The 26,808-nt window shown below is 54.3% G+C and overlaps 2 protein-coding genes across 3 annotated transcripts; one reads left to right on the top strand and one right to left on the bottom strand.

Moving 5' to 3' along the window:
* Positions 1 to 16,956: 16,956 nt before the first annotated feature.
* On the top strand, positions 16,957 to 21,932 carry SHFL (shiftless antiviral inhibitor of ribosomal frameshifting). 2 transcript variants are annotated; one of them, XM_075997980.1, is made up of 8 exons: positions 16,957 to 17,276; positions 17,750 to 17,873; positions 18,058 to 18,107; positions 19,422 to 19,460; positions 19,614 to 19,763; positions 20,065 to 20,168; positions 20,395 to 20,441; positions 20,773 to 21,932. In XM_075997980.1, the coding sequence occupies exons 1-8, from the start codon at positions 17,256 to 17,258 to the stop codon at positions 20,997 to 20,999; spliced, it is 762 nt and encodes a 253-aa protein (XP_075854095.1). In that variant the 5' UTR covers positions 16,957 to 17,255; the 3' UTR covers positions 21,000 to 21,932. The 2 variants fall into 2 exon arrangements, with proteins under 2 accessions (XP_075854095.1, XP_012646134.1); XM_012790680.2 differs by having other exon boundaries at positions 20,287 to 20,441.
* Positions 21,033 to 24,538, bottom strand: ANGPTL6 (angiopoietin like 6). The gene is made up of 5 exons (XM_012790678.3): positions 23,969 to 24,538; positions 23,088 to 23,265; positions 22,393 to 22,580; positions 22,046 to 22,316; positions 21,033 to 21,461 (listed from the first exon to the last, which is right to left on the bottom strand). The coding sequence occupies exons 1-5, from the start codon at positions 24,536 to 24,538 to the stop codon at positions 21,271 to 21,273; spliced, it is 1,398 nt and encodes a 465-aa protein (XP_012646132.1). The 3' UTR covers positions 21,033 to 21,270.
* Positions 24,539 to 26,808: the final 2,270 nt, after the last annotated feature.

Here is a 26,808-nt window from a genome sequence, read left to right as displayed (position 1 = left end):
CTAATGTTCGTTAGCTGGGTGCCAGGCACCATCCTTATATATATGAAACTATCTATTCCTCACAATGATGCTATAAAGTTGGTACTATCATTGACTTCGATTTCTAGATGGGAAATTGGAGAGATATAGAAGAAAAATAACCAGTCTAAGGTCACACATATGTTTAATGAAGATGCCTGGAGGAATAGGAGTTGTTGAGATGAAGAAAGCAGAGGTAGGGGAAGAATGTTCCAGGTATGGGTGACAGCTAGAGTGGAGACCCTGAGCCAGGCACAGGAATAGTTCATAGGGACAACTCAAGAGAAATAAGTAGGCCGGGCGCAGTGGCTCACGCCTGTAATCACGGCCTCTCTGGGAGGCCGAGGCGGGCGGATTGGTCAAGGTCAGGAGTTCGAAACCAGCCTGAGCAAGAGCGAGACCCCATCTCTACTATAAATAGAAAGAAATTAATTGGCCAACTAATATATACAAAAAATTAGCCGAGCATGGTGGCGCATGCCTGTAGTCCCAGCTACTTGGGAGGCTGAGGCAGGAGGATTGCTTGAGCCAGGAGTTTGAGGTTGCTGTGAGCTAGGCTGACGCCACGGCACTCACTCTAGCCTGAGCAACAAAGCGAGACTCTGTCTCAAAAAAAAAAAAAAGAGAGAAATAAGTAGCCTGTCAGGAGCCACCAAGGGGGGCTGGGGAAGCCATGGCAAGAATTCAGGACTCAACACTTCAGACAATAGGATTTTAGCAAGGGTGATGTGATGGAGGTGAATTTTTTTAAATTTTGCTCTAGACCAGGGGTCCTCAAACTTTTTAAACAGGGGCCAGTTCACTGTCCCTCAGACTGTTGGAGGACCATTGGAGAGTGCGGCGCACATTCCACACATGCGCACTGTGGGCCCGGGACGAGTCAGCTGCTAAGCAGGACAGGCAGCGGCAGCCAAAACACCTGGCGGGGCGAGCCGGATAAATGTCCTCGGCTGGCTGCATGTGGCCACAGGTCGTAGGTTGAGGAAACCTGCGACAATGTGAGAAGAGCATAATGAGAGACTAGACACAGAAATGCCAGTGACAAGGGTCTTGTGGGGGCTCCCTGCGCAGGGAACTTGGGAGATGCTGCAAAGCAGACAGATTGGAGAGAGATGCACAGGAGCACACAGCCCGAGTCAGCAGTCCTAGTCAATCTGTGACAGTGTAGACACCACAAATGCTCTATAAAGAAGGAAAAGTAAAATCATCTGCGTGGGGACACGTGGATAATGAATCACTAGATCCCAAGTTAGGGAAATATCAAGACCCCAGTACCTTTGTGTGCTTTCCTCCTGACACACTTTGCTGCTTCCTCCAACCCTGCATCCTCCTCTCTCTCCCCCAGTTCTTTGCCAACAATGACCTAGAGATCAAAGCCAGTGGCAGCAGTAAAGAACCATCTCGGTAGGTGTGGTAGCCCGCTACCTTAGCCCCTTCAGCTGCTATAACAAAATGCCATACACTGGGTGGCCTAAACAACAGACATTTATTCCTAACAGTTCTGGAGACTGGGAAGTCCAAGATCACATTAGTGACTAGGTTTCAACATATGGATTTGTCGGGGACACAAACATTCAGATCATAGCACCCACTCTTGAGATCCTTAGCTGGCGGGTAGGAGCAAGTCCTAGACCCCAAGACATGATCAAAATTAGCAATAATTTTAGCTATAATTTGGGGCACTACTGTTTGCTGGGAATCAAGCTAGGACACCTCAAAACCACCTTGGGAAATTGGTAAGGGTATGGACTTCATTCAACAGGTGGAGAAATGGAAGCTCAGAGTGCTCTTTAGTTGTTCTAAATTAAGAGTCAGGGAAGGTGGAGGCTAGAGGTCATTGGACCCCTCTGCTTCTCCCATGCTGAGTCCCTCATGGGATGTCCCCCTCCTTGATCTCCCAACGGAAGAGTCTCCCTCCAGGATACCTCCCAAGGCTCAGAGGATGACTTCACCCTTCCCCTAAAATCTGAGCACGTGGCTCTATTATATCTTCCAGCCCTACGCCCTATGGCCCAGGAAGGCAGCCCTTTTGCTCACGAAAAGGTGGCCTGCTAACCTGTTTCAGACAATGGAGTCACCATTCAATCCCTGACTTTGTTGTGTGATCTTGAGCAAGCCACATTCTTCCTTAAACCTCAGTGAATTTTGTTTTTGAGATGGGGTCTTGCTCTGTTGCCCAGGCTGGAGTGGAGTGGCACAATGATAGCTCACTGCAGTCTTGAACTCCTGGGCTCAAGCGATCCTCCCATCTGAGCCTTTCAAGTAGCTGTGACAATAGGTGTGCACCACCATACCCAGCTAATTTTTAATTTTTTTTTTTTAGAGATGGGGTCTTGCTATGTTGCCCAGGCTGGTCTCAAACTCCCGGCCTCAAGCAATCCTCCCACCTCAACCTCCCAAAGTGCTGGGATTACGGTCATGAGCCACCATGCCTGGCCCTCAGTGAAATTTATGTTCAAATGAGTTAATATTAAAGAAAATTCAAAATTCAGTTTCTCAATGGAACCAGCCACATGTGGCTAGTGGCTGCCATATTGAACAATGCAGATAGAAACCATTCGCATTGCTGCAGGAAATTCTATGACACAGAGCTGGTCTAGACTCTAGAGACTTCTGGCCCCTGCAGTGAAATCCCCATGTGGCCAGAGACTTGGGCAGTCAAACCCTGGGGTGTGGACGAAAGGCAGTGGGTGGAAACGGACTCTGACAACCCCCCCCCCCGGCCTGGCAGATCCTGACCATGTACCACAGGTCCCCAGAGTCCTGGAAGGACACCTGCAACATGTACCACCTGAATGTGACTCTTCAAAGTGCCCCAGCAGGTAAACCTGGACCCAGGGATACCCAATCCTTCTTCTTTACTATTTTATTTTGACTGTTGCTTATTGAGCACATTTATTGCTTGATCTAGTCATTCAACAAGAAATGAGCCAGATCATTCCTTGGTCCCAGGAATATAGGCATGAAAAGGAAAGTATTCCTTCTTCCCCTGGGAGGTACATTCTAGTGGAAGGACACAAATAATAATTTAATACACAAATTACAATATGTAATACTCATACTATTATTTATTTATAACCCAATAAATAAAGCTATATTATAAACCAATAAATATATAGCATAATAGCAGGCGATGGTAAGTGCCATACAAAACAATGTAAGAAAAGGGAATACAGGCTTGAGAGAGACGCAGGGAAAGCTCTCTGGGGAGGTGGCATTTGAGCTGAGATGAGAAAGAAGGGACAGAATGAGCGATCAAGAATCTGAGCGAGGCCAGGTGCGGTGGCTCACACACTCCTGGCACTCTGAGAATGCTTGAGGTCAGGAGTTCGAGACCAGCCTGAGCAAGAGTGAGACCCTGTCTGTACAAAAAATAGAAAAATAAGCTGGATGTGGTGGTGCATGCCTGTAGTCTCAGCTACCCTATGTCTATAAAAAAAAAAAAAAAATAGAAGAAGCATCTGAGGTAAGAGCATTCCAGGCAGGTGGAACACCAGGTGCAAATGCCCTGAGACAGGAATGAGCTCACTGTATTTGACAAAACAGAGAGGAGGCCAGTGTGGGCAAGGAGTAGAGTTTTAGGAGAAAGAGTTGGAGAGGTGATGGGAGGAAGGCGGTGTAGGGACCTGTTGGCTGCAGTAAGGACTTTGGCTTTTACTCTGCATGAGGTGGGAGCCATAGAGAGCTCTGAGCAGAGGAGGGACATGACCCCGCACAGATCTGCAAGAGAGGATGGAGGGGCTGAACCAGATTGGGGCTGAGGAAATAATCCCAAATGATGGGATTCTGCAATTCCCAGCCTGGGGCATGAAGAAGGAGGAGAGAGGACGCTGCTATTGGGAGCTCACTGGGCAAGTGGGGGAAACAAGTCTTACTAGTCCCAGGAATTTTAGGGACTAAAAATGATCAAGGCTTTGGTTTGGGTGTTTTTCCTTCATCATCATCATCATCATAACTGACAGTTACAAAGCACTGGTCAGGCACTATATTGAGTGCTTTACTTATATTAACTCATTTCATCCTCACCAAAACCCTGTCGGGTTGGGATTACTCTGATCCCCATTTACAGATCGAGGAAACTGAAGCACAGAGAAGTTAAGCAACTGGCCCAAAGTCACACAGCAGGGTCAGGATTTGAACCCAGGAAGCCGGCTCCAGAAGCTGGGCCCTAAATCACTGGGCGACCCAGCTTCTAAACAGCTGCCTTCTCTCTGCAGAAAATAAAAAGGGAGAGGAGACCTTTCAGTTCTGTATGGAAACGAGGTCAGGGCACCAGGATCTTGGATAGGACGGGAGGAGGGTCCCAGTCCCTGGCATCCGGATTCCTTAGCAGCCCTCCCTGGGTACTTGGAGGGTGGGAAGCAGCCGAGCTTGCCTGTGCATGCCTGTCCTCCTTTCTGCCCCCCATCCTGCCATGTCCGCATGTCCCCAGATGACATGCTCTCCTTTGCCAACATGCTGTGTGACTCAGCCCAGAGCTGGCCCCAAACCCCACAGCTCCCCTCGTCTTCTCCAGACACCCCAGCCCCCACCCCTGTCCTGCTGTGTCCCGCCATCTCCCTTGCCAGGTTTGCTCCGGATACAAACATGTATTAAGCACCTACTGTGTGCCAGGCTCTGTTCTAGACGCTGGGGGCCCGCCCAGCTGTGAGCAAGGCCACCAACCCCTCGCCCTGGCGAAGCTCACAGCCTATCAGGGCAGACAGACAATAACCAAATAATCCCCCGGAATCAATAGAAAACAGCATGTCTCATTTAAAATGGCCAAGGGGAGGTCCGCAGAGTCACGGGCGGCGAATCAGAGAATGATCCAGTGTCGGGGTCAGTGAAGGCTTCCCAGAGGGAGCGATGTGTCAGCTGAGATCCAAACAATGCAGGGGTGTTTCAGGATGAAGAGAGAGAAGTGAGGATTCCAGGCTGAGAGGACAGCAGCATGTGCAAAGGTCCGGTGGCAGGAGAGGGAATGAAGCTAAGAGTGATCGAACGGAAGCCGGGGTGGGAGGTTGAGACGTGCAAGGCTGTAGAGCCTAAGACAAGGCAACTGATAATGTAAGCAAGGACACGACATATCAGATTTCCGGGTGACTCCCGGAAATTAAGCAACTTAATTTCATGCATGGTCTCAGTCAAATGTTTTCCCTGCCTGGGCCTCAGTTTCCCCAATAGTGGGGCTGATTGGACAAAGGCTGGTAGCTCTGGGAGTTACTGCACACGGACTGGAGCTCCTGGGGCTGGGGTGGGGTGGGGTGGGGCTCAGAATCTCTGTGGCGACCCCCATCACGGCCCTCTGTCCCAGCTCACGAGCCACGTGGAGATGTACGCCTTCCAGTATGAGACCAAGACAAGCTGGGGTGCAGAGGTATCCCGGGAGGGGACCAGGCCTGCAGAGGACAGGGGCCAGGAGCCAGGGAATGAGGGACAGGGCATGTCCAAGAGGGGCCATAAGGGACACGGCCTTCTGGGGTGACCTAAGTGGGCGGGGCCAGGAGTGAGACGGGGCGAAACCAAAAGGGAGCTGGGCGTGGCCTGCCAGGATCGGGGTGGGGCAAGAAGGGGTGTGGCCTCCACGGGGTCGGGGCCTGCAGAGGGAGGTGGTAGGGCAGGGCCAGAGGGGGCGTGGCCAGGGCCTGGAGGGGCGGGGCATGTTGGGGCGGGGTCAAGGCCTGCAGAGGGAGGTGGTAGGGCAGGGCCAGAGGGGGCGTGGCCAGTGCCTGGAGGGGCGGAGCGTGTTGGGGCGGGGTCAGGGCCTGGAGGAGGCGGAGCCAGACAGGAGCCAAAACCCCGGGGAAACACTGGCCCGAGCCAAGTGCGGGCACTGTCCCCCCCAGAGCCCGGAGGGGCAGCGCTTTCTCCAACCTGCCCACGGAGCAATCTTCCCTGCGAAAGATCTGCCACAGAGACGTCTGCAGATGGGCAGAGGGTGAGATGCGCCCCCCAGGGTTGGCCCCATGCCGGGCGGGGGGCTGCCAGGCGGGGGGTCCAGGAGCCCGTCACACCTCCGCTTCCTCCCGGCTGCCATCTGGGCCGAGTCTAGACAGAGAGACGGAAAGGGAGACTCGGAGAGACAACACTCGCACTGGCAAGGATCAAGGGAGGTGGAGACGCAGACACCGAGACAAACACAAAGAGGCTAAGGCGGGAGAAACAGACACGAAAACGACCAAAAAGAGAGACAAGAGGCAGCGAGCCCTACAGATCAGAAAGGCGGCCAGACCCACAGGCCAGAGGATCGGGAGGCTTGGGGACAGATGGGTGGGTGGGTGGGGGGCGGACAAGAGGAAGCCCCCTCCCCGAGTGCAGCCAGAGCGGCGACCTGCCTGACCCCCCAGAACAGCGCCTGTCCCCAGCAAGGGCAGCAGCCGGCTGAAGCAGGAGGACCTCCAGGCCGCAGCCTGCCAGGCCGGCGTGGACTTTGGTGAGCGTGTGAGCTGCAAGGGGCAGGCCGCGCCCAGCTCCAGGCCAGACACCAGCACGAGCCCCTGTCCTCCCTCCTGCCCAGCGGACAGGGTCAGCCTGGACTCTGTGGAGGTCTCCGCCTCCAAACCCTACATCTACTACAGCATGCGGCTCCAGGCCAGCACCAAGAGTGGCATGTCGGAGGTGACAGCGGAGGGGTCCCAGTGTGGAGGAGGGCCACACCTATGCACTGTCACACACGGGGTCTCCTCCAGGAACGGCCCCTGCCGTGCCCCTCACCGTGAAGAAGTTCATCTCCCACGCCACCTGCCATGATTCCCTGGGCTTGCAAGAACAGGAATCGTAGCTCATCACAGGCCAGACATCAGACCTGTGGAGAGTCAAATCTGAGTATGTGAGGGGCTCCCACCACCCTGGGGACTCAGGGTTGGGCCTCCTTCCTTACTCTAGCCCAGCCCTAGTTCCACAATTTCTGCTGGACCTATCACCAGGAAGTCTGGAAATTCAGGGCTGTCCTGAATGGAGGTTCAGGTTGTGCACTGCACAAGTCCAGGGAATGCCATTCACACTGAGATGATGCGGGTATTCGTGACTTCCGTTTTCCAACAGAGGGCAGTAAGGAGTCAGAGGAAGGGGAGCGTTTTCTAATTCCCAGCGGCCTGAGCTGGAAGACCAGAGACTGCAGGCCAAGGCTCTGGAAGACCATCAAGCCAGACAGGGGGGCAAAGCAAGGAGGTGCCCAAGCAGTCCCCAGAGGCATCCCCAAATAAAGAAGACGAAATACCATACCCAAATTCTGGACATTTGTTCCTGCTCCAACTTTCAGCAAGGGCTTTGCACAACCTGCCACGACACGGCTCGGACCTCTCCCCTCTCGCTCTCCCGCTTCCTTCTTTGTGTCTCCCCAACGCCCAAGCCGATTCCCACCTCAGGGCCTTTGCCCTCCCCGCCCTCCTCCCCTGTACACCCCCCCCAAGACAGCTGCATGACTTGAAACCCTTCCTTTGTTTGGGTTCTGTTTAAATGTCGCCTCTTCAGGCTGGGCGTGGTGGCTCACGCCTGTAATCCCAGCAATCTGGGAGATCAAGGCAGGAGGATCACTTGAGGCCAGAAGTTTGAGACCAGCTTGGGCAACATAGCAAGACCCCATCTCTCCAAAAAACAAAATAAAAAATTAGCTGGGCGGCGTGGCGCATGCCTGTTAGTCAGTCCCAGCTGCTCGGAAGGTTGAGGTGGGAAGATGCTTGAGCCCAGGAGCTCAAGGCTGTGACCTCACCACTGCACCCCAGCCTAGGGAACAGAGCAACACTCTGTCTCTTAAAAATAAATAAATAAATGTCACCTCTTCAAAGATACCTTCTTTCATAACCTATCTAAAATAGAATCCCTTCTCCTGTCCCTCTTTCTCTCCTCATCCTGCTCTACCCTTTTAATAGCACTTACAAGTACCTTGTATATGATGCTTACTTGTTTGATCATTTTATTTTATTTTATTATTAATTTTTTTTGAGACAGAGTCTCGCTTTGTTGCCCAGGCTAGAGTGAGTGCTGTGGCGTCAGCCTCGCTCACAGCAACCTCAAACTCCTGGGCTCAAACGATCCTCCTCCCTCAGCCTCCCCAGTAGCTGGGACTACAGGCATGCGCCACCACGCCCGGCTAAGTTTTTCTATATATATTAGTTGGCCAATTACTTTCTTTCTATTTCTAGTAGAGACGGGGTCTCGCTCTTGCTCAGGCTGGTTTCGAACTCCTGACTTTGAGCAAGCCACCTGCCTCGGCCTCCCAGAGTGCTAGGATTACAGGCGTGAGCCACCAAGCCCGGCCTGGTTTGATCATTTTAATGGGTGTTTCCCCTGCCCCCACAATGTCAGCCCCTTAAAGACCAGGGTCGTGTCTGTCTTGTTCACTGCAGTATTCCCAGTTTCTTCGGCAGGGGCTGGGACCTAGTATGTGCTCAAGAAATGATTATTGAATGAATGAATGAATGGATGAATGGATGGATGAATGAATCGGGCACCCACTCTGCACTTGACCCTAAGGAATCACACTTGCTCTGTACCTTCAAGGAGCTCGTAGCGATGGAAGCTCTGCTAGAGACACCCAGGCAGCTGGGGGACCGAGACGAGACACAGGGGACATGAACGAGTTTCATCAACGTGGGCTGGGGCGGGAGAGGGGACCTGCTAAGCTCAGACAGCAGCCCACGTGGACCCAGATACCCTCTAGGAGCGCTGGAGGGACTGCACACGGTATCTGGCATGGCTCAAAGGAGGGACTGGAGGCGGGAGAAAGAGAAATGGGACTGGGGAGGCTGGCCTCGAACTCCTGAACTCTTGAGCTCAAGCGATCCTTCCTCCTCAGCCTCCCAGAGTGCTAGGATCACAAGCATGAGTCACCATGCCTGGCCCTAACTAATTTTTTTTTTTTTAAAGAGACAGGAAGGGATGTTATGTTATGCTATGTTGCTATGTTACCCAGGCTGGACTCGAACTCCTGGGCTCAAGCGATCCTCCTGCCTCGGCCTCCCATAGTGCTAGGATGACAGGAGTGAGCCACCGCGCCTGGCCCCCTGCCTCAACCTTCTAAGTAGGTGAGATTGCAAGCACGTGCCACAGCGGCCAACTTCTTGATCTTTTTAAAGAACGAACTTTTGTTTTCATTGATTCTACTGTTTTTCAGTTTATTTCATTTATCTCTGCTCTAATCTTTATTTTCTTCCTTCTGCTAGCTTGGGTTTAGTTTGCCCTTCATTTTCCAAGTTCCTTAAGATGTAAAGTTAGGTTGTTAATTTGAGATCATTCTTCTTTTTGAATGTAGGCGTGTGCAGTTATAAATTTCCCTCTGAGCACTGCTTTCACTGCTTCCCAGAAGTGCTATGTTGTGCTTTCATTTTCATTTCTCTCAAACTATTTTCTCATTTCCCTAGTGAATTATTCACTGGCACATTGGTTCTTTATTTTATTTCTTTATTTTTTTTGAGACAGAGTTTTGCTTTGTTGCCCAGGCTAGAGTGAGTGCCATGGCGTCAGCCTAGCTCACAGCAACCTCAACCTCGTGGGCTCAAGCAATCCTCCTGCCTCAGCCTCCCGAGTAGCTGGGACTACAGGCATGCGCCACCATGCCCGGCTAAGTTTTTCTCTATATATTAGTTGGCCAATTAATTTCTTTCTATTTATAGTAGAGACAGGGTCTCACTCTTGCTCAGGCTGGTTTCGAACTCCTGACCTCGAGCAATCCGCCCGCCTCGACCTCCCAGAGTGCTAGGGTTACAGGCGTGAGCCACCGCACCCGGCCTGGTTCTTTAAAAGTGTATTGTTCAGGCCAGGAGCAGAGGTCCTGTCTCAAAAAAAAAAAAAAGAAAAAGTGCATTGTTTAATTTCCAAACTTAAGGCAGGAGTTTGAGTTGCATGGAACTGTGTACCATTGCATGTGCTGAAATCCAGATGGACCAAGGAAATAGGTTGCTTAGTGCCTGTAACATATAGCTACCTGTATGCACGTCTACATAGATAATTCCTCTCTCACTTGAGCCAGGAGTTCGAGGCTGCAATGAGCTATGATTGCACCACTGCACTCCAGCCTGGGCAATAGAGCAAGATCCTATATATAATTCTTCTCTCTCTCTGGGGCCGCATAATGTCCCATCCTAACTTCTCTCTCTACAATTTTCTTTTTTGAGACAAGTCTCATTCTGTCGCCTGGGCTGGAGTGCCATGGCATCGTCATAGCTCACTGCAACCTCGAACTCCTGGGCTCAAGTGATCCTCCTGCCTCAGCCTCTTGAGTAGCTGAGACTACAGGTATGCACCACCACGCTCAGCTATTTTTTCTATTTTTTATAGAGACAGAGTCTTGCTCTTGCCCAGGCTGGTCTTGAACTCCTAGTCTCAAGTGATCCTCCTACCCCGGCCTCCCGGAGTGCTGGGATTACAAGCGTGAGCCACTGCAACTGGCCTATTTTTTTAAATTATACTTATTACTTTTATTTTTGTTTTTGTAGAGATGGGGGGTCTTTCTATATTGCCCAGGCTGGCCTCGAACTCCTGTCCTGAAGCAGTCCTCCCGCCTGGGCCTCCTGAGTGGCTGGGATTAATGTGTACACCACCACGGCTGGTATGCTTATTATTTTTAAATGATACATGAACACATGGTATCAAAAATATTTCCCAAAAAGCAGATATATAGAAAGAAAATGAGAAGTTCCCCCATTGCAAGCCCCCTCCCACATTCCTCCCCAGGCACCAGAACTCGAGCATCCTACATCCCTTGTCTTCCAACTTTGTGGACACCTCAGTGGCCACAGATAAAAATATGACTTCATGTTTTATTTTCCTGTGTACACAAGGACTTCTTCTTTCCAGGTCAAACATTTCTAAGTGTTTAACTTTATATTTTTGTCCAAGCACACTTTAATTTTGCAAACAGAAAAAGAAAGGGCCAAGTATTGTGTTTAGAGGAAAGGGAATGCTATTTGCAAATTTAAAATTTCAACATGTAGCCGGGCATGGTGACTCATGCCTGTAGTACCAGCCATTCGGGAGGCTGAGGCAGGAGGATCGCTGGAGCCCAGGAGTTTGAGGCTGCTTTGAGCTATGACGATGCCACTACACTCTGGCTAAGGCAACAGAGAAAGACCTTATCTAACAACAACAACAAAAAAAAAAGGTAAAAAGAAACCAGTGGAATTTATTTTAATTATATATTCTATTTAACCCAATAGATCCAAAATATTACAATTTCAACATGTAGTCAATATAAAAAGTCATTAATATGGAATTTTCCATAAGTCTGCGAAATCCAGTATGCATTTTACTTTTTTAATATTTACTTTTTTGCTTTAACATTAATTGTTTCTAGAAATGGATTTGGGGCTTTTTTGTTTTGTTTTATATAGACACAGTCTCGTTCTGTTGGCCAGGCTAGATTTGAACTCCTGGGCTTCAGCGATCCTCCTGCCTCAGCCTCTTGAGTAGCTGAGACTATAGGTGCCACCATGCCCAGCACAGTTGCATTTTACGCTGACAGCGTGGCTAGTCTCTGTTAGGCCACATTTAAATGCTCAACAAGCCGGGCGCAGTGGCTCACGCCTGTAATCCTAGCACTCTGGGAGGCTGAGGCGGGCGGATTGCTCGAGGTCAGGAGTTCGAAACCAGCCTGAGCAAGACCCCGTCTCTACTATAAAGAGAAAGAAATTAATTGGCCAACTAATATATTTATAAAATTAGCCAGGCATGGTGGCGCATGCCTGTAGTCCCAGCTACTCGGGAGGCTGAGGCAGAAGGATTGCTTGAGCCCGGGAGATTGAGGTTGCTGTGAGCTAGGCTGACGCCACAGCACTCACTCTAGCCTGGTCAACAAGCGAGACTCTGTCTCAAAAAAAAAAAAAAATTAAAAAAAAATAAATAAATAAATGCTCAACAGCCCACGTGGCCTATGGCTACCCTATTAAACAGCACAGGTCTGGGTGGTTTATTTATATTATTAATAATTCATGGAACCCTCATAACAGACAGCCTGACAGCCAGTGAGCTCCAGATAAACTCCAGGTATTCATTTTAGCCACTCCATCTATGCACTGGCCAAAACCATTTGAGCAAAGCCCCCAAACAAGTTCCCCAACTTCTGCACAAATGCATTCCTGAGAAAGTGCATGAAGCCAGTTTCGCAGAACTCCAACAATAGATTTCTGTGCTACAGAGGACAGTGCATTTGCTGAGGACTACACGGATCATAAATCCCAAATTAACTCTCACCTCTTAGGCGTCATTGTCAAAGATATATTTCCAGGGTTTCGTACATGTCATTCTTAAAAAATAATTGGACTTACCTTATTGGGTATTTATTTTTTCCTGATTACAAAAGTGGGCAGCTGCTTGTTGCAAAAGAAATTCAATTGTTAGAGAAATATTCAATATGGAAAATAAAGGTGGTGTGGAGATCCACGTGCAGAAGTGAACAAATGGTTTAGTGACATCTCTAGATTTTTACTTATATACATATAAGCATATATATATATATTTTTTTTTGAGACAGAGTCTCACTCTGTCACCCTGGCTAGAGTGTCATGGCATCATCATAGCTCACTGTAACCTCAAACGATCCTCCCACCTCAGCCTCCTGAGCAGCTGGGACTACAGGCCTGAGTCACCCGGTCACCAGCATATATTTTATATATATGTAGATGTAGTAGATGTATATATGTACATATATATCAACATACGTAATTTATCTTTTTTTTTTTTTTTGAGACAGAATCTGGCTCTGTTGCCTGGGCTATAGTGCTGTGGCATCAGCCTAGCTCACAGCAACCTCCAACTCCTGGGCTCAAGTGATCCTCCTGCCTCAGCCTCCCGAGTAGCTGGGACTACAGGCATGCGCCTCCATGCCCGACTAATTTTTTTCTATATATTTTTTTAATTGGCCAATTAATTTCTTTCTATTTTTAGTAGAGACGGGGTCTCGCTCTGGCTCAGGCTGGTTTCAAACTCCTGACCTTGAGCGATCCTCCTGCCTCGGCCTCCCAGAGTGCTAGGATTATAGGCGTGAGCCACCGTGCCTGGCCCGAGAGTTGTTTTATTATCTCCAGAAATTAGCCAACTCTGGGAGGGGCAGTCTCTCCAAGATCCGTCCCCGATGTCAAAGCATCGGAGGACAGAAAACGAAAGACACGGTTCACACAGCACGCTTGACAGTTTCGTGGTAGATTTGGCCAGGTTGCCCTGCCCAGAGCTTCCACCAAAGGGACACCCTTTTCAATGGTGTGGGAGATTTCTCGTTTCCCTACATCTCCTCCGACTCTGGGCATCCCCGATCAATGTTTCAATTCGCTGAAACCGGAGGGGGAAATTGACCAGCTTGTGAAAAGCACAGGCATGCTGCAATGAATGCACCGCCATTCCCTCCGCAACTAACCACACAGTCTCCCAGCTGAAGTGTGTAAGGGGCCCGCCCAGGGTCAAGATTTGCTGCCTTGGGTTGGTCCGACCACAACATGAACTTCTCCTCGTTCCACTCTGCCCCTCCCACCCCTGCTGGGCAACACGGGCCTTTTGCTTCCCGGAATGGAACAAGCCCCTTCCAATCTCAGGACCTTTGCACATGCCACTTCCTCTCCCCCCGCGCACCTGTCCACCTAGGAAGCTGCTATCCACCCTTCAGAGGGACTTTGAGCAGGTTTTTGGACCTGTTTGCCCATTTGTAATAATATTACCCACTTCAGGCTGGCTGTAGTGGCTCACACCTGTAATCCCAGAACTTTGGGAGGCAGAGGCGGGAGGATTGCTTGAGCCCAGGAGTTCAAGACCAGCCTGGGCAACATATTGAGACTCCATGTCTGAAAAAAAAAACCTACTCCCTCACAGAGTTGCCATAAGGATTAAATGAGATACATAGGTTAAAGCACTTGTTACAGTGTTTCAGAAAGTGTTATGATTGTAGCTCAAGGGGCACCACCTCCAGGAAGCCCTCCCTGACCACCCTGCTCAGGTCAGGTTCCCATGTGTTATCCTTTCTTGTGGATTCCTCAATGACTCCTTTTGGTATGTATCAGAGATATAATTAAATGACTTGCAATATCATCTGCTTCCTGTTTCTCTTTTCCATTAAGACTATGATAGCCTGGCACGACGGCTTGTGTCTGTAATCCCAGCAACTCAAGGGACTGAGGCAATCATAGCTCACTGTAACCTCGAACTCCGGGCTCAGTGATCCTCCCGCCTCAGCCTCCCGAGTAGCTGGGACTACAGGTGCACACCTTGACAATTTTAAAATATTTTTTGCAGAGACAGGGGTGGGTGGGGAGGACTCACTATGTTGCCCAGGCTGGTCTGGAGAACTCCCAGGCTCAAGTGATCTTCCTGCCTCAGTTTCCCAAAGTGTGGGGGGGTGACAGGTGTGAGAAACCCTGCCTGGTCCTCCACATCTTTTTATAAAAATAAAGAATGAAACGGAATAATGCTCACATCCCCCCCAAGCCTCATGTGCCCAGGCCACGATGCTCAAAGCTCAAAGAGAGAACTCTTGGTGGGTAGGCAGCGCCCCCATGTGATTGCTGGGAATATTTGTTTTCTTGTTCGTCTACAAATGCCAAAATTCAATACTCCAGTTGTATCTCCTGTTTGTCCTTCTGAATTGACTTTCACCCTTCCTCCCCCCACACAACCCCCACCCCATCGTCTTGTTCCCTGAACAAAGGCCGAGAGCACCACTGGGCTCCCTGCTCTTGTTACTTTCTGGGCTCAGCCAATGAGAGGCTCCGGCAGGAGATGGGCAGGTCGGAGGGGAAGAGAGGACAGGTCTTTATTCCTCACCCCCCAATGTGGGCTGCATCTAGTGAGTCACTTTTAATGCACTCAATGCCCCGGAAGTAAAAAAAAAAAAAAAAAAAAAAAAAGACACAACTTCCACCTGCTTTCACTCTCCTGGCTGGCTTGCTCCGGGGAGGCCAGCCGCCATGTTGGAAGTATGCTCAATTAGCCACGTGGGGAGGAACGGAGGCATCCTACCAACAACAGCACCCGCCTGCCTCTACTACAGGAGTGAACCACCTTGGAGGCAGATCAAACCTTCAGATAACTGCAGCCCTGGCCAACATCTTAACTGCAAACTTCTGCAAAAGTCCCCGAGCCAGAACAGCCCAGCAAAGCCACTCCTTGAAATGTGACCCACAAAAACGATACGAAATAATAAGAGTCTGGTGTTTTATGCAGCTAGTAACAAGTTCCCTCTGCTTGGAACTCCCTTCCCCCAGAGATCCACATGGGTCCTCGCTTAGATGTCACTTCCTGCAGCTTTCTCTGATGCCCCCTTCTTCCCCATCCCCCATCCTAGTTCATTTTTCATCCCATAGCCCTTGCCATAGCCTGTCCTATCACGTTAGTCTCTGCCAGCTCCACTAGGACAGGGACCTTTGTTTTGTTTGCTGTTGTGTCCACAGTGCCTGGAACAGTGCCGGGCCCAGGGTACTTGCTCGATATGGTGGCCACTAGGATTAGAACCCAGCAGACCCGATTTGAGTCAGGGCTGGATCAGGTTCCTGCCTGTTTCTTGCCCACTTGGTGCCCACCCTGGCCAAGGGATGGGACATAACTGCGACCATCCCCTCCACTGGGCAAACAAATTAGTGATTGGCAACTGTGACAAAAGACCCCCTCCAAACCTCCCCATTTCCCTCAGGATAAAATCCTAGGGATCCTCTATGCAAAGCCTGCAGTCCCCTGTCCCTGCCCGAAGTGCCATCATTCAGCCACAAAGCACCACGAACTGCTTGCAGTTCACTAATACAGTAGTGTCTAGAGTGGGGTGTCAACAAAGCTCTGGGGTTCAACGGGAAAACGCTGGGACATCTACATTTTTGAATCTCCATATTTTGTTTGCCAAAGAATAAATCTTTACATAACAGATTGATTGTTACATAATAATCTACAGAATATACTGGTATAATTGTATTTGCATATAATTTACAAATTAATATGCACCTGGGGGTGGAGCTTTAAGATTTTTACGGATAGGGGTGCTCCATTGAAAACAAACTTTTTTTGTGTGTAAATATTTTCACAAAAAAAAAAAAAAAAAAAAAAAAGAAAAAAAAAAAAAAAAAAAAGAAAACAAACTTTTTGGAATCGTTTACCCCAATGCAAGTCTGCCCCACCAGGGGGACATTTGGTGATGTCTGGAGACATTTTTAGTTGTCACAACTTGGAGTGGGGTAGTACTGGCATCAACTGGGTGGAGGCTAGGGATGTTGCTTCACTGCCCACAACGGCCAGGACAAGGACAGCCCCTGCCCCAAAGAGCTATTGAGCCCAAAGTGTCAACCGTGCCCTGGTTAAGAAAAGTCCTGTCTCAAAGTCCCAGACTCTTGCTCTGGGGACTTTGCACTCCTGTTTCCTTCTCCCCACCCTGTTTCTCACCTAGCTAAGGTCAAACTTCAGGGACTCTGTACAAACCGTCCCCTTGTCCAAGAGGGCATCTCTGATGTCCCCAGGCTGGGCTAAGACCCCACCTAAGGACTCCCCAGGCTTCCTGGGCTGGGGAACAATTCTCCTGGTCCGCGTGGGGTTCTCAACCATAAAATTTCCAATGCAGATTCCCTGGAGCCCCCAGGACAGCCAGATCCTGCGGGGCAGCTAGGGACGGGAACCTGGACAGGCCCCTCCCCCCCTGCCACCACACATGGGCACACAGCAGGTGGCCCAGGGACTGGTTGCGTGTCTTTGGCAAGCCTATTTAGCTCTCTGCTCCGATACACGATGCAGGTACTACGACCCTCCCCATTTTACAGAGGTGTAAACTGAGGTTCAGAGAGGCGACCGCAGCTGGGTCAGAGACTCAGAGCGAGAAAAAGGTCCTACTAAGCGCCTGATTCCTGGGGGAGGGGACAGGGCGAGGAAGAGGGCGACGAACTCGGGGAGCGCGCGCTGGGTGGGGTGGGGGGGCGCGCGGGGACTCGCTGCGGCCTTCCGATGCGGCCCCGCCCCCACGAGGGACGTGAAGACGCGGACCCCGCGCAGCGTGGGGACATGTGACCGACTGCAGAGGCCGCGCCACCTCCCCGCCCGAGGTCTGCGCGCTCCGCCGCAGGGTGCAGACCCCGGGCGCCCGCGCGGGTTCGGGGTGCAAGAGCAGAGGCGGAGCCGGGGCGGAGCCAGCGCGCCGGGTCCCCCTGAAACGAAAGCGAAACAGGGGCCGGGAGGAAGGGCGGAGCCGGCCGAGGCCCCGCCCCCTGCCCTGCGCGGCGGCTGGACCGACGGGCGCGCCCAGGTAGGGGGCGGCTGAGCGCGCAGTGCGGACCCTCGCCGGGACCCGCGCCGCCGCCACCATGTCTCAGGAAGGTGTGGAGGTAGGAGATGCCGCCAGCCGCGCCGGGGGCCGCGACAGACGCCCAGCAGGGGCCGGGGGCGCGGAGGGGGCGCCGCAGTTCCTTGGGGACCCCATCCTAAGCGCAGGCCTGCCCCCGGGCTGGCGCTCGCCCCGCCCGAAACGGAAAGTGACTCCCACGTCCCCCCAGAGCGAAGTGCGGCCTCCCCCGAAGAAAAGCGGGGGCAGCAGGGTCAGGGGTCACAGGCCAGGGATGACCCGGCCGCTCCCCCTCTTAGGCTGGGACGCTCGCCCCAGTCCGCGCCTTCCCCCACGGCCCTGCGGGGACTTTGGCTTTTTCCAGGAAATGCCGTAGAGGGATGGGAAGGGGGGGTGGCGGGCGGCGGAGGCCAAAACCAAGGGTCAAGTTCAGGCCGGGAGATCGATGCCCAGAGGTGGGGGAGGGGCGATGGCGCCTCTCCGTCCCCCACCGGCGCTCACCTGTCCCCGTCCCAGCTGGAGAAGAGCGTCCGGCGCCTCCGGGAGAAGTTTCATGGCAAGGTATCCTCCAAGAAGGCGGGGGCCTTGATGAGGAAGTTTGGCAGCGACCACACCGCAGTGGGGCGCTCCATCGTGTACGGTGAGTCCGCGGGGGTCCCGGGGCTGGTGCCGGACGCGCGTGGGGACGCCGGGGGGCGTGGTGTGGGAGAGGCGTTGAGATCGGCTCTCCAGCGGGGCCCAGCCTGGGCGGAGGGCGTGCTGCGGCCTGGAGCTCCCACGGACCCTCCACGCGCCTTTCACTTAAACACTTCCTCCCCCACCAGGGGTGAAGCAGAAAGACGGGCAAGAACTGAGCAATGGCCTGGATGCCCAGGTAACCTGTCCCCTCCCCTCCCCTCCCCAAAGGCCGGGTCACCGTGGGAGGGAGAGCAGAGGGGACCCGACCCATCCACGGTGACCCCTTCCGGAGCAGGAGGGACTGGGCATTGCCGGTCCATAGCTCTCACCCAGCCTCCTTCACTTTGGTACTCCTCTCGGTAGTCCGTCCTGCCAGGGAGCCTGCACACAGTAGGTGCTCATTACCTGCTGATTGTTTTAAGTGGAGGGGAGAGCCATGAAACCAGGCGGTGAAATGAGCCAGGGTTATTGCCATCACTGGGGAGCCCCAGAAGTCAGGGAGGGCTTCCTGGAGGATGGGGCACCAAATCTTCAAGGATAGGGAAGCTTGAGCCCCGGGAGAGGAGCAGCCGGGCAGAAAAGGGGACTTGGGGTGGGGGGAAGGGAATGGTGTGAGCAAAGGCTGGGAGGTGAAAGAGGTAGCTGTCAGTGATGGTCCCTAGAAAGGCTGTGATGAGGAGACACGGGAGGAGAGAGTGGCAGGGGAGCCCTTGTATTGAATGAGTGAATGAATGAATGAATGACTTTTTGAAGCACAGGTGCGACATGGCCGCTGCCTCTTAGACGGCTTTGGTGGCCTGAGACTGTCGATTTTGCCTGCCCTGGGAGGCCCCACGTAGAGTTATTAAAGAGTATAATAAAATATGTATTATACCCTCTCCAGTTATACACATAAAGAGTACGACAAAAATAACAGCAAAAGGAAACACTGATTGAGCACTTCCCCAGTGGCGAGACTCCAGGAATTGACTTGTTCCATCAGCACAGTGACCCCATGAGACAGGTCCTGTTACTTCCCCGTTTCACAGACAGGGAAACTGAGGCACAAAGTGACGATGTCACTTGCCAGGTTCACACAGCAGGCATGGCGGCAGCTGGGATTTGAACCCTGGCCCACTTGGAGTCAGAGCCGGGACTCGGAGATGCCCGTCGGCGGGGGACCCACAGGGAGGGAGTGGCTTGCCCACCTTTTCCCACGGCTCGAAGTGGTAGAGCCAGGATTCGAACCTGCATCTCTCTGAATCCAGAGCCCAAGCGCTTAGGCGAAATCCACTTGGCCCCAAAGAGGTGGTGTGTCACGCTACCAAGTGTGTGGCCTGTGCAGGCGGGAAGGGGGCGTGGGGTCTAGGTCTGAGTCAGGGTGATCGCAGGCAAGCCATCCCCTGGCTCTGGCCTCGGTTTCCCCATCTGAGCAATAAGGACAACGGGTGTGCCCCCCGAGCAGGGCTGCTGTGAGGACAACTTGAGTCCACACAGCTGGCCCTCAGTAAGCTCTAGTGTCTCTGCCTAGGACCCACCAGAGGACATGAAGCAAGACCAGGACATTGAGGTGAGCTGGTGGCCGGGGCGAGAGCAGGCTGTGGGTGGAGGAAGGGGACATTCCCGAGCACAGGAGGAGGGATGTCCACCGGGCCGGAGGGGGCCGGCTGCCGGGAGAGGAGGGCGGATGTGTTTACGTTGTCCCCACCACCCCGTCCCGCAGGCGGTGGCCACCTCCCTCCTGCCGCTGACCCAAGCCAACCTGCGCATGTTCCAGCGCGCCCAGGACGACCTCATCCCCGCCGTGGACCGGCAGTTTGCCTGCTCTTCCTGTGACCACGTCTGGTGGCGCCGCGTGCCCCAGAGGAAGGAGGTGATAACCCACAGCTTGACCTTGAACTCCACTGCTGACCCCCATCCCCGGGGTCTGTGCCTTGCACCTAAGCACAGCGGCCTCTGGGAGCCCAGCCAACCCCTGACCTCCCTCCTCCCTCCCTCCAACCTCCACCTTGCAAAGGAGGCAGGGAGCCCGGATTTGTCGCGTTTGCCAGTTTCCGTGGTGTAAGTCGCTGAACGTGCAGCTGGGCGGCTCAAGCCACTGCCAGGGGCCCGACACGCCGCCAGCGCCGGACACCGCTGGCAACCCCTGGTCCCTCTCTGTGCCACACCCCCAGGTCTCCCGGTGCCGCAAATGCCGGAAGCGCTACGAGCCGGTGCCAGCCGACAAGATGTGGGGCCTGGCCGAGTTCCACTGCCCGAAGTGTCGGCACAACTTCCGGTGAGGGCACTGACCCCCACCCCCCCTCGGCCCTGCCCCGCCCTGCCCGCCCCTCCCGCCCCGGCCCCACCCTGGCCCAGCCTCGCCCTCGCCGCCTCACAGCCCTGCCCGCCCCCAGGGGCTGGGCACAGATGGGGTCCCGGTCCCCCTGCTACGGGTGCGGCTTCCCCGTGTCTCCAACACGGATCCTCCCCCCGCGCTGGGACCGGGACACGGATCGCCGCAGCTCCCACACGCACTCCTGCTCGGCCGCCGACTGCTACAACCGGCGAGGTGAGGCCCCTGCCCGCCCCGGTGGCCTGCGTCCACTCTGTGGCCCTGAGTGCCAAGGTCACCCGCCTGGGCCACGTCCTCTCCCCCGGTGCCCACGGTGGCAGCCCCTCCCGCGTGTCCTCCATGGCCCCTGCGAGGGTCCCCATGGGTGTGTCTCCTTAGCCCTGTGCCCTGTAGTCTCGGGCGCTCCCTGCGTCCCCGTGTCCTGTAGCTTGGGCACCTCCGACTTTCCTGTAGTCACCCCCCCTCCTGTGGCCTCAGCCCTTTCTCCCTGGGGACGGGGATGCGTGGGACCTGGAGTCCCCCGACCGCAGCACCTCTCCCTCCCCAGAGCCCCACGTGCCTGGGACGTCCTGTGCGCACCCCAAGAGCCGGAAGCAGAACCACCTCCCCAAAGTCCTCCACCCCAGCAACCCCCATATCAGCAGTGGCTCCACCGTGGCCACCTGCCTCAGCCAGGGCGGCTTGGAAGACCTGGACAACCTCATTCTGGAGGACCTGAAGGAGGAGGAGGAGGAGGAGGAAGAGGAGGAGGGCGGCGGCAGGCACAGGGAGTGACCCCTGCCGGGCGCAGACACAAAACAGACACGGTCCGTGGAAACTTTGTCTTGTTATAAAATACGATCTCAAACCGCGACATCAGTGCCCGTGGGGAGCCATCCGGGTCTGAGCCATTGGCGGGGGGTTCCTGGGGCCCATTTGGGGGGCGTCCGGGGTAACAGACCCCAACATGGGAGGTTCTGTGGGACACGTCAGCACTGAGCCACGAAGGAGGTGTGGCCAGGACAGCCTGGGGCCCCTGGGGCCTGAGGGACAGATGGACACGTAGTCACGGCCGCAGGGGCCGGATCAGCATGGCAGCCTTCTTGAGCGAGTACGCCCCGCCACGGAACTCCGCCCAGTAGACGCCATCCTGGTAGCGGCTCCGGTAATGGCCACCGCGGTGCCACACACCGTTGAGGTTGGAGTGGGCGCAGGCATGGTACCACCAGCCTCCCCGCTGATACAGGGCACAGTTACCTGAAGGGAGAGAGAGTCCATGTCCCCTCATCAGAATAAAAGCCAGTACCAGCACCTTACAGTGCAAAGCTTTTGCTGGGTATCCCTTGGCTTTACCTACTCTTATCAAATACAAGCCCTAATCTTCCATCTCCTCGCCAAAATAGGAGCCCTTGTCCCCACACCCACTTTCTTCTGAGTAATAGCCTTAATTCCTTCCCTATCTCCTTACCAAAATACAAGTCACACCTTTCCCACTTTTTCTGCAAACTAGGAGTCTGCTGCTCATTTCTTTATCAAGGAAAAAACAAATCTTCTCTACTTCTAGAAATAGAGTTCTAGCTTTCACCCTCTCTCTGCCCTTCCCCAGAACAGGGGTCTTGACTCTTTTATTGCCTCATCAGAGAAGGAATTTGGGTTCCCCATTTCCTCACCAGAATACAAAGTCCTGTCCCTTGTTCTCTTGCCAGAATAAAAGCTTGCTTATCCTGATACTTATCAGAGGGGCGTCTTACCTACCATACCTCCTTTCATACATTCCCCCACCAGAACAGGAGTCCCGCCTCCCCTTTGTACACCCCCATCAGAATAAGAGTTCTCCTTACCAGAATAAGAGTCTCGGTCCCTATCCACGGTACTGAAAGGCTTGTCGTTGTGCCAGGAAAGAGAGTCCCCAGCATCACCGTGGTACTGGCCAAGTCGCAGGCGGTAGTGGTCGCTCTCGGGTTCCAGGGAGAAGCCATCGTAGTGAGCACGTGCTCCCCGGCCCCCCCAGTCCTCCAGGAGCACCAGCAGCTCGTGGTCCCCACGGCTGGTCAGCTGATACACAGGTTCAAGGCCCAGCCAGTACTCTCCGTCGGGCTGCCCAAAGCCCACCTGGCGAGGAAGGGGAGTCAGCAGGTCAGAAACACGGGCTTCCTCCACTGCCTTGCTCGCGCCCCCCCACACCCACCTTGTAGTGCTGCCAGGTCGTGAAGAAGTTGACGGAGCCATCTTGCCTCCGCTGGATCACTGTCCAGCCGCCACCCTCCAGCTCCTGCTCGCACCACGCCGACACCACAAGCCGGCCCATGCGCAGCTCATACACCCCGCTCTGCTTGTGGCCTGCCTGCTGGGCTTCTGCACAGTCCCGCCAGGGGCCTGTGGGCACAGGGATGTGGGGGAGGCGCAGTGGGGCCAACCAATCCCTTCCTGAAGTAAAAGTCCAGATTCTCACAGGTCCCCTCACCAGAATAGAAGTCCTGCCTCTCCCATTGCCTCACCAGAATAAGAGCCCTTTATCTGAGTAAGAGGTCTCTATTCGCTCACCAGAGCAAATGTGGAGTCTGGGGTTCTCTGGTCTCCTTACCAAAACATAAGTCCTGAACATGGTACTCTAAACCTGCTCAAATTTCTCACCAAAGTCCACCATCCCCTTATCAAATTAAGAGGACCTCCTCTCCTATTTTCACACTGTAGTAAGAAGCTTGGTCTTCTTACATCAGAATGAGAGCCATATCTCCCTGTTCCATCATCAGAATAAAAGCCTCCTTTTCTCTGGTCCTTTCACCATGAAAGGAATCTGCCATGACAATCCCGCCCCCTCTGTTTCCCTCTGCCCGCACTGTACTGGGAATGCCCTGGCTCACAGGCGTGCCACCGTCTTACCTGCCGGCTTGGTGGGGACGGCAGGGTGCCCTGCGGGCACAGGAGAGGCCAGGGGCCCCTGCCGTCTCAGGGCCTGGTCTCTCTCTGGCTGTGGGGCTGGGTCCAGCCTTCTGCTTGCGTCACTGGTGCCACCCACCAGACTGACTGGGACCACCGGCACCAGGGGCGGTGGCAGAACCTGGGGTGACCAAAACCTTCAGATAGAATTGCACTAGCCCCCAGGGTCTCGGGGTTGGTGGATACGTCTCCTAGCTCCCAAATGATCTGGGTATCAGGCAGCCGGGATGTCCCAGGCCAGGAAATGCCTCCTCCCCAGTGGCTAACTCTCGTCTTTGAAGCGCAGACAGAGCTGAGCTTCAATGTCCCCTCTGGTGTTCACAGCTTAACTAATCTGTGCCTCAGTCTCCTTTTCTGTAAAGTATGGGCAACAAGAGTTCATCCAACAACAACTTACTGAATCCTCCCACCAGCCCTGTCAGGTAGGAACTGTCCCAGAGCAATAACCTCTTATCCAAAACCCTGGGCCAGACACGTTCTAGAATTCAGAGTAACACTGCAGGGCTTAGACGCAGCGACATGGGGCGTTATGCAGATGTCTACATGTATGTGTATAAACGCGTGTGTGTATTACACGTAACACCCCTAACCGAGTCTTTGGACGCGTAATTATAGGATCCTATGAATATTCACATTAAGTGGATAAGTGAAGACTATAAATAGCCACCCGTCACTTTTTGACCCAAATAAGTCACGAGACGGGGACAGGCAGGGCAGCGGTTTGCAGGGTTCTCAGATTTCGGAACTGACCCCCGTGATCCTGGGGGTTGCAGGCGGCCCGTTTCACAGACGCGGCTGCTGCCATGGGGAGGCTCCGAGGTTACCTGCTGCTGCTGCCCGCCCGCGCCCCCCGGGCACAGGCGCTCCAGGCGGGCGATGAGGCCGCTCTGCTGGCTCACCAGCTGCGCCAGCTCGCGGAACTTGACGTCCAGCTGGTGGAAGCGCGCGGCGGCGCGCTGCGCCTCGGCCGACGCGTTGAGCACGCGCTCCCCGAGCAGCGCGAGCGCGGCGGCAGGCTCCGCCCCCGGGCCCGGCCCCGCCCCCGGCCCCGCCTCGTGCTGCAGCTGCGCGCGCAGCTGGCCCAGGCGCGCGCTCAGGCCGCGGCTCTCCTTGCGCAGCGCGCGCACCTCGCCGGCCACGGCGCCGTCGGCCGCCGCCAGCCTCTGCAGCTCGCGCAGCAGCTCCTCGTGGCGGCCCACGCGCATGCGCAGCGCCGCCACCTCGCTGGCGTTCGCGGCCTCGGGCGCCGGCCGCGCGGCCGCCGGTCCGCTCCAGCACACGGCGCCCGTGAACTTCTGCTGCGGCAGCACGAAGGTGTAGGTGCAGCGCGGGGCGCCCGCCCGCGCCCACGACGCGCCCAGCAGGAGCAGCAGCTGCAGCCGGGGCGCCCACATGGCAGACCTGCGGGCAGAGGAGGAGCGGGAGGGAGACCGGACGTCGCAGGCCCGGCCAGGCCCATCGGTTCCCACGCGCGCGCGCGCGTCTACACCGGCGCGGGGCCGGGGCCATAATTCCCCGCCTCGAGTCCATTCCCCCCACCCTGCGGCTGGAGGGCCCCAGGGGGATCGCGCCCTGGCCTCTCCACCAGGCGCCCTACAGGACACGTCTCTGGTGCATTCATTCAGCAAGCAATCACTGAGCGCATAATGTGTGCCAGCCTCTGTTCTAGGCGCTGGGAATACAGTCAGGAACAAAACACAAAAATCCCTGCCCTGGAGACCGGTGCGGTGGTTCCATTCAGTAATCTCAGCTCTTTGGGAGGCCGAGGCGGGAGGCATCACTTGAGGCCAGGAGTTCCAAGACCAGCCTGAGCAAGAGTGAGACCCCCGTCTCTACCCAAAATAGAAAACATTTTCTGGGCATTGTGGTCTGAGCCTGTAGTCCCAGCTACTTGGGAGACTGAGGCGGGAGGATCACTTGAGCCCAGGAGTTGGAGGTTGCCGTGAGCTATGATGATGCCACTGTACTCTAGCACAGGAGACAGAGCAAGACCCTGTCTCAAAAAGGGGGGAGGAAATCCCTGCCTGGTGGGCAAGAAACAAAATACTAAGTACTATTATTTTTTTTTTAATTTTTACATTTTTTTTCTTTTTTTACTCACCCACCCACGTCAATACATAAGTACTGTATAGGTTGAATGGAGTATATTAGAAGGTGCAAAGTGCTAAAAACAACAGTAAACAGAGAGAGGGCTGTGGGGGTCCATGGGGGCAGTTTGAGAGGAGGGGGTTGCCAAGAGGAAGTCCTGCAGGAGGAACTCTTGAAGGGGTGACAGGAAGTCCTATGGGTGTCTGGGCAGAAAAGCATTCTAGGCAAGGGCAATAGCAGGTGCAAAGGCCCTGTGGCTGGCCCACGCCTGATATATTGAAGGAACCTCGGGGAGTCTGGAGCAAGAGCAGAGAAAGTTCGAGCAAGGAGGTGAGGTGGGGTGGGGTCACATCTCACTAGCTCAGTCTTCCCATCTGTCCAATAGTGGCCACCCCATCCTCCATGTCCTCATACCTAAACCCAGGGTCCTCATGTCTCTCTGGGGGTTTGTTTGTTTGTCTGTTTGAGACAGAATCTTGCTCTGTCACCCAGGCTGGAGTGCAGGGGGTGTCATCATAGCTCACTGCAGCCTCCAACTCCTAGGCTCAAGCAATCCTCCCACCTTGGCCTCCCAGAGTGCCAGGATTACAGGCATGAGCCACCGCACCCAGCTGCCTCATGTCTGTTTCTTCACAACAGATCCGACCCATCAGCCAGGCCTGTCTGCTCTTCTGTTTAGACCCTGAATTCCTCTACGTCCCCCCTTCTCCCTCCCCAGATTCCCAGCTCAACACGCCATCTGGATTCCCTGAGAGCAGCTGCCTCCCGGGTCTCCAGATTTGCCCCCTCAACCTCCGGTCTATTCCCTCTCTCAGCGACCAGAGGCTGCCTGTGACATGTCAGTTCATGTCCCTCCCCTGCTCAGAATCCTTGGTGGCTTCCACCTCATTTAGATGAAAAGCCCAAGTCCTCTCTGTGTCCCATAAGCCCTTGTCCCATCTGCCTTGTCCCCTCCTGCCCTCACCTCCTCCCACTCATGCCCTGGCTCACACCAAACTCCAGCCTTAGGGCTTTTGCACTTGCTGTTTTCTCAGCCTACACAGTAATCCAGTTTTGTTTTGTTTTTACCCTGAGACAGGGTCTCACTCTGCCACCCCAGGTAGAGTACAGTGGCATCATCACAGCTCACTGCAACCTCAAACTCCTGGGCTCAAGAGATCCTCCTACCTCAGCCTCCTGAGTAGCTAGGACTACAGGCATGCGCCACCATGCCCGGCTAATGTTTTTCTGTTTTTAGTAGAGATGGCGTCTCTCTCTTGCTCAGGCTGGTCTCGAACTCCTGAACTCATCTTCTCCAAATGTGAACATGATTCCTTCCCTAGCCTCAGAAGCAAGTGTCTTCACTTGAGGGCGGATCCTCGTGGCCACCCCCCACCCCAGCCCCGCAGGGTCTGCACACGGGGCCGCATTGCCGTCATCCCTAGGCACGCCAGGGTTGACACACTCGCAGCCCCTCAGACCGGGTCGTGCATGCCTGTGCACCTGCTGACACTCGGAGCACGAGTCCACACGTGGCCCCCCCGACCTGCACCAAGTGCCACCATGTCCTATCCTGAGGGCCACACAGGCACGTGTC

The sequence above is a fragment of the Microcebus murinus genome, chromosome 27 (genome assembly GCF_040939455.1).
Source record: "Microcebus murinus isolate Inina chromosome 27, M.murinus_Inina_mat1.0, whole genome shotgun sequence".
Taxonomy (NCBI): Eukaryota; Metazoa; Chordata; class Mammalia; order Primates; family Cheirogaleidae; genus Microcebus; species Microcebus murinus.
This window is presented reverse-complemented; position numbering and strand designations above follow the sequence as displayed.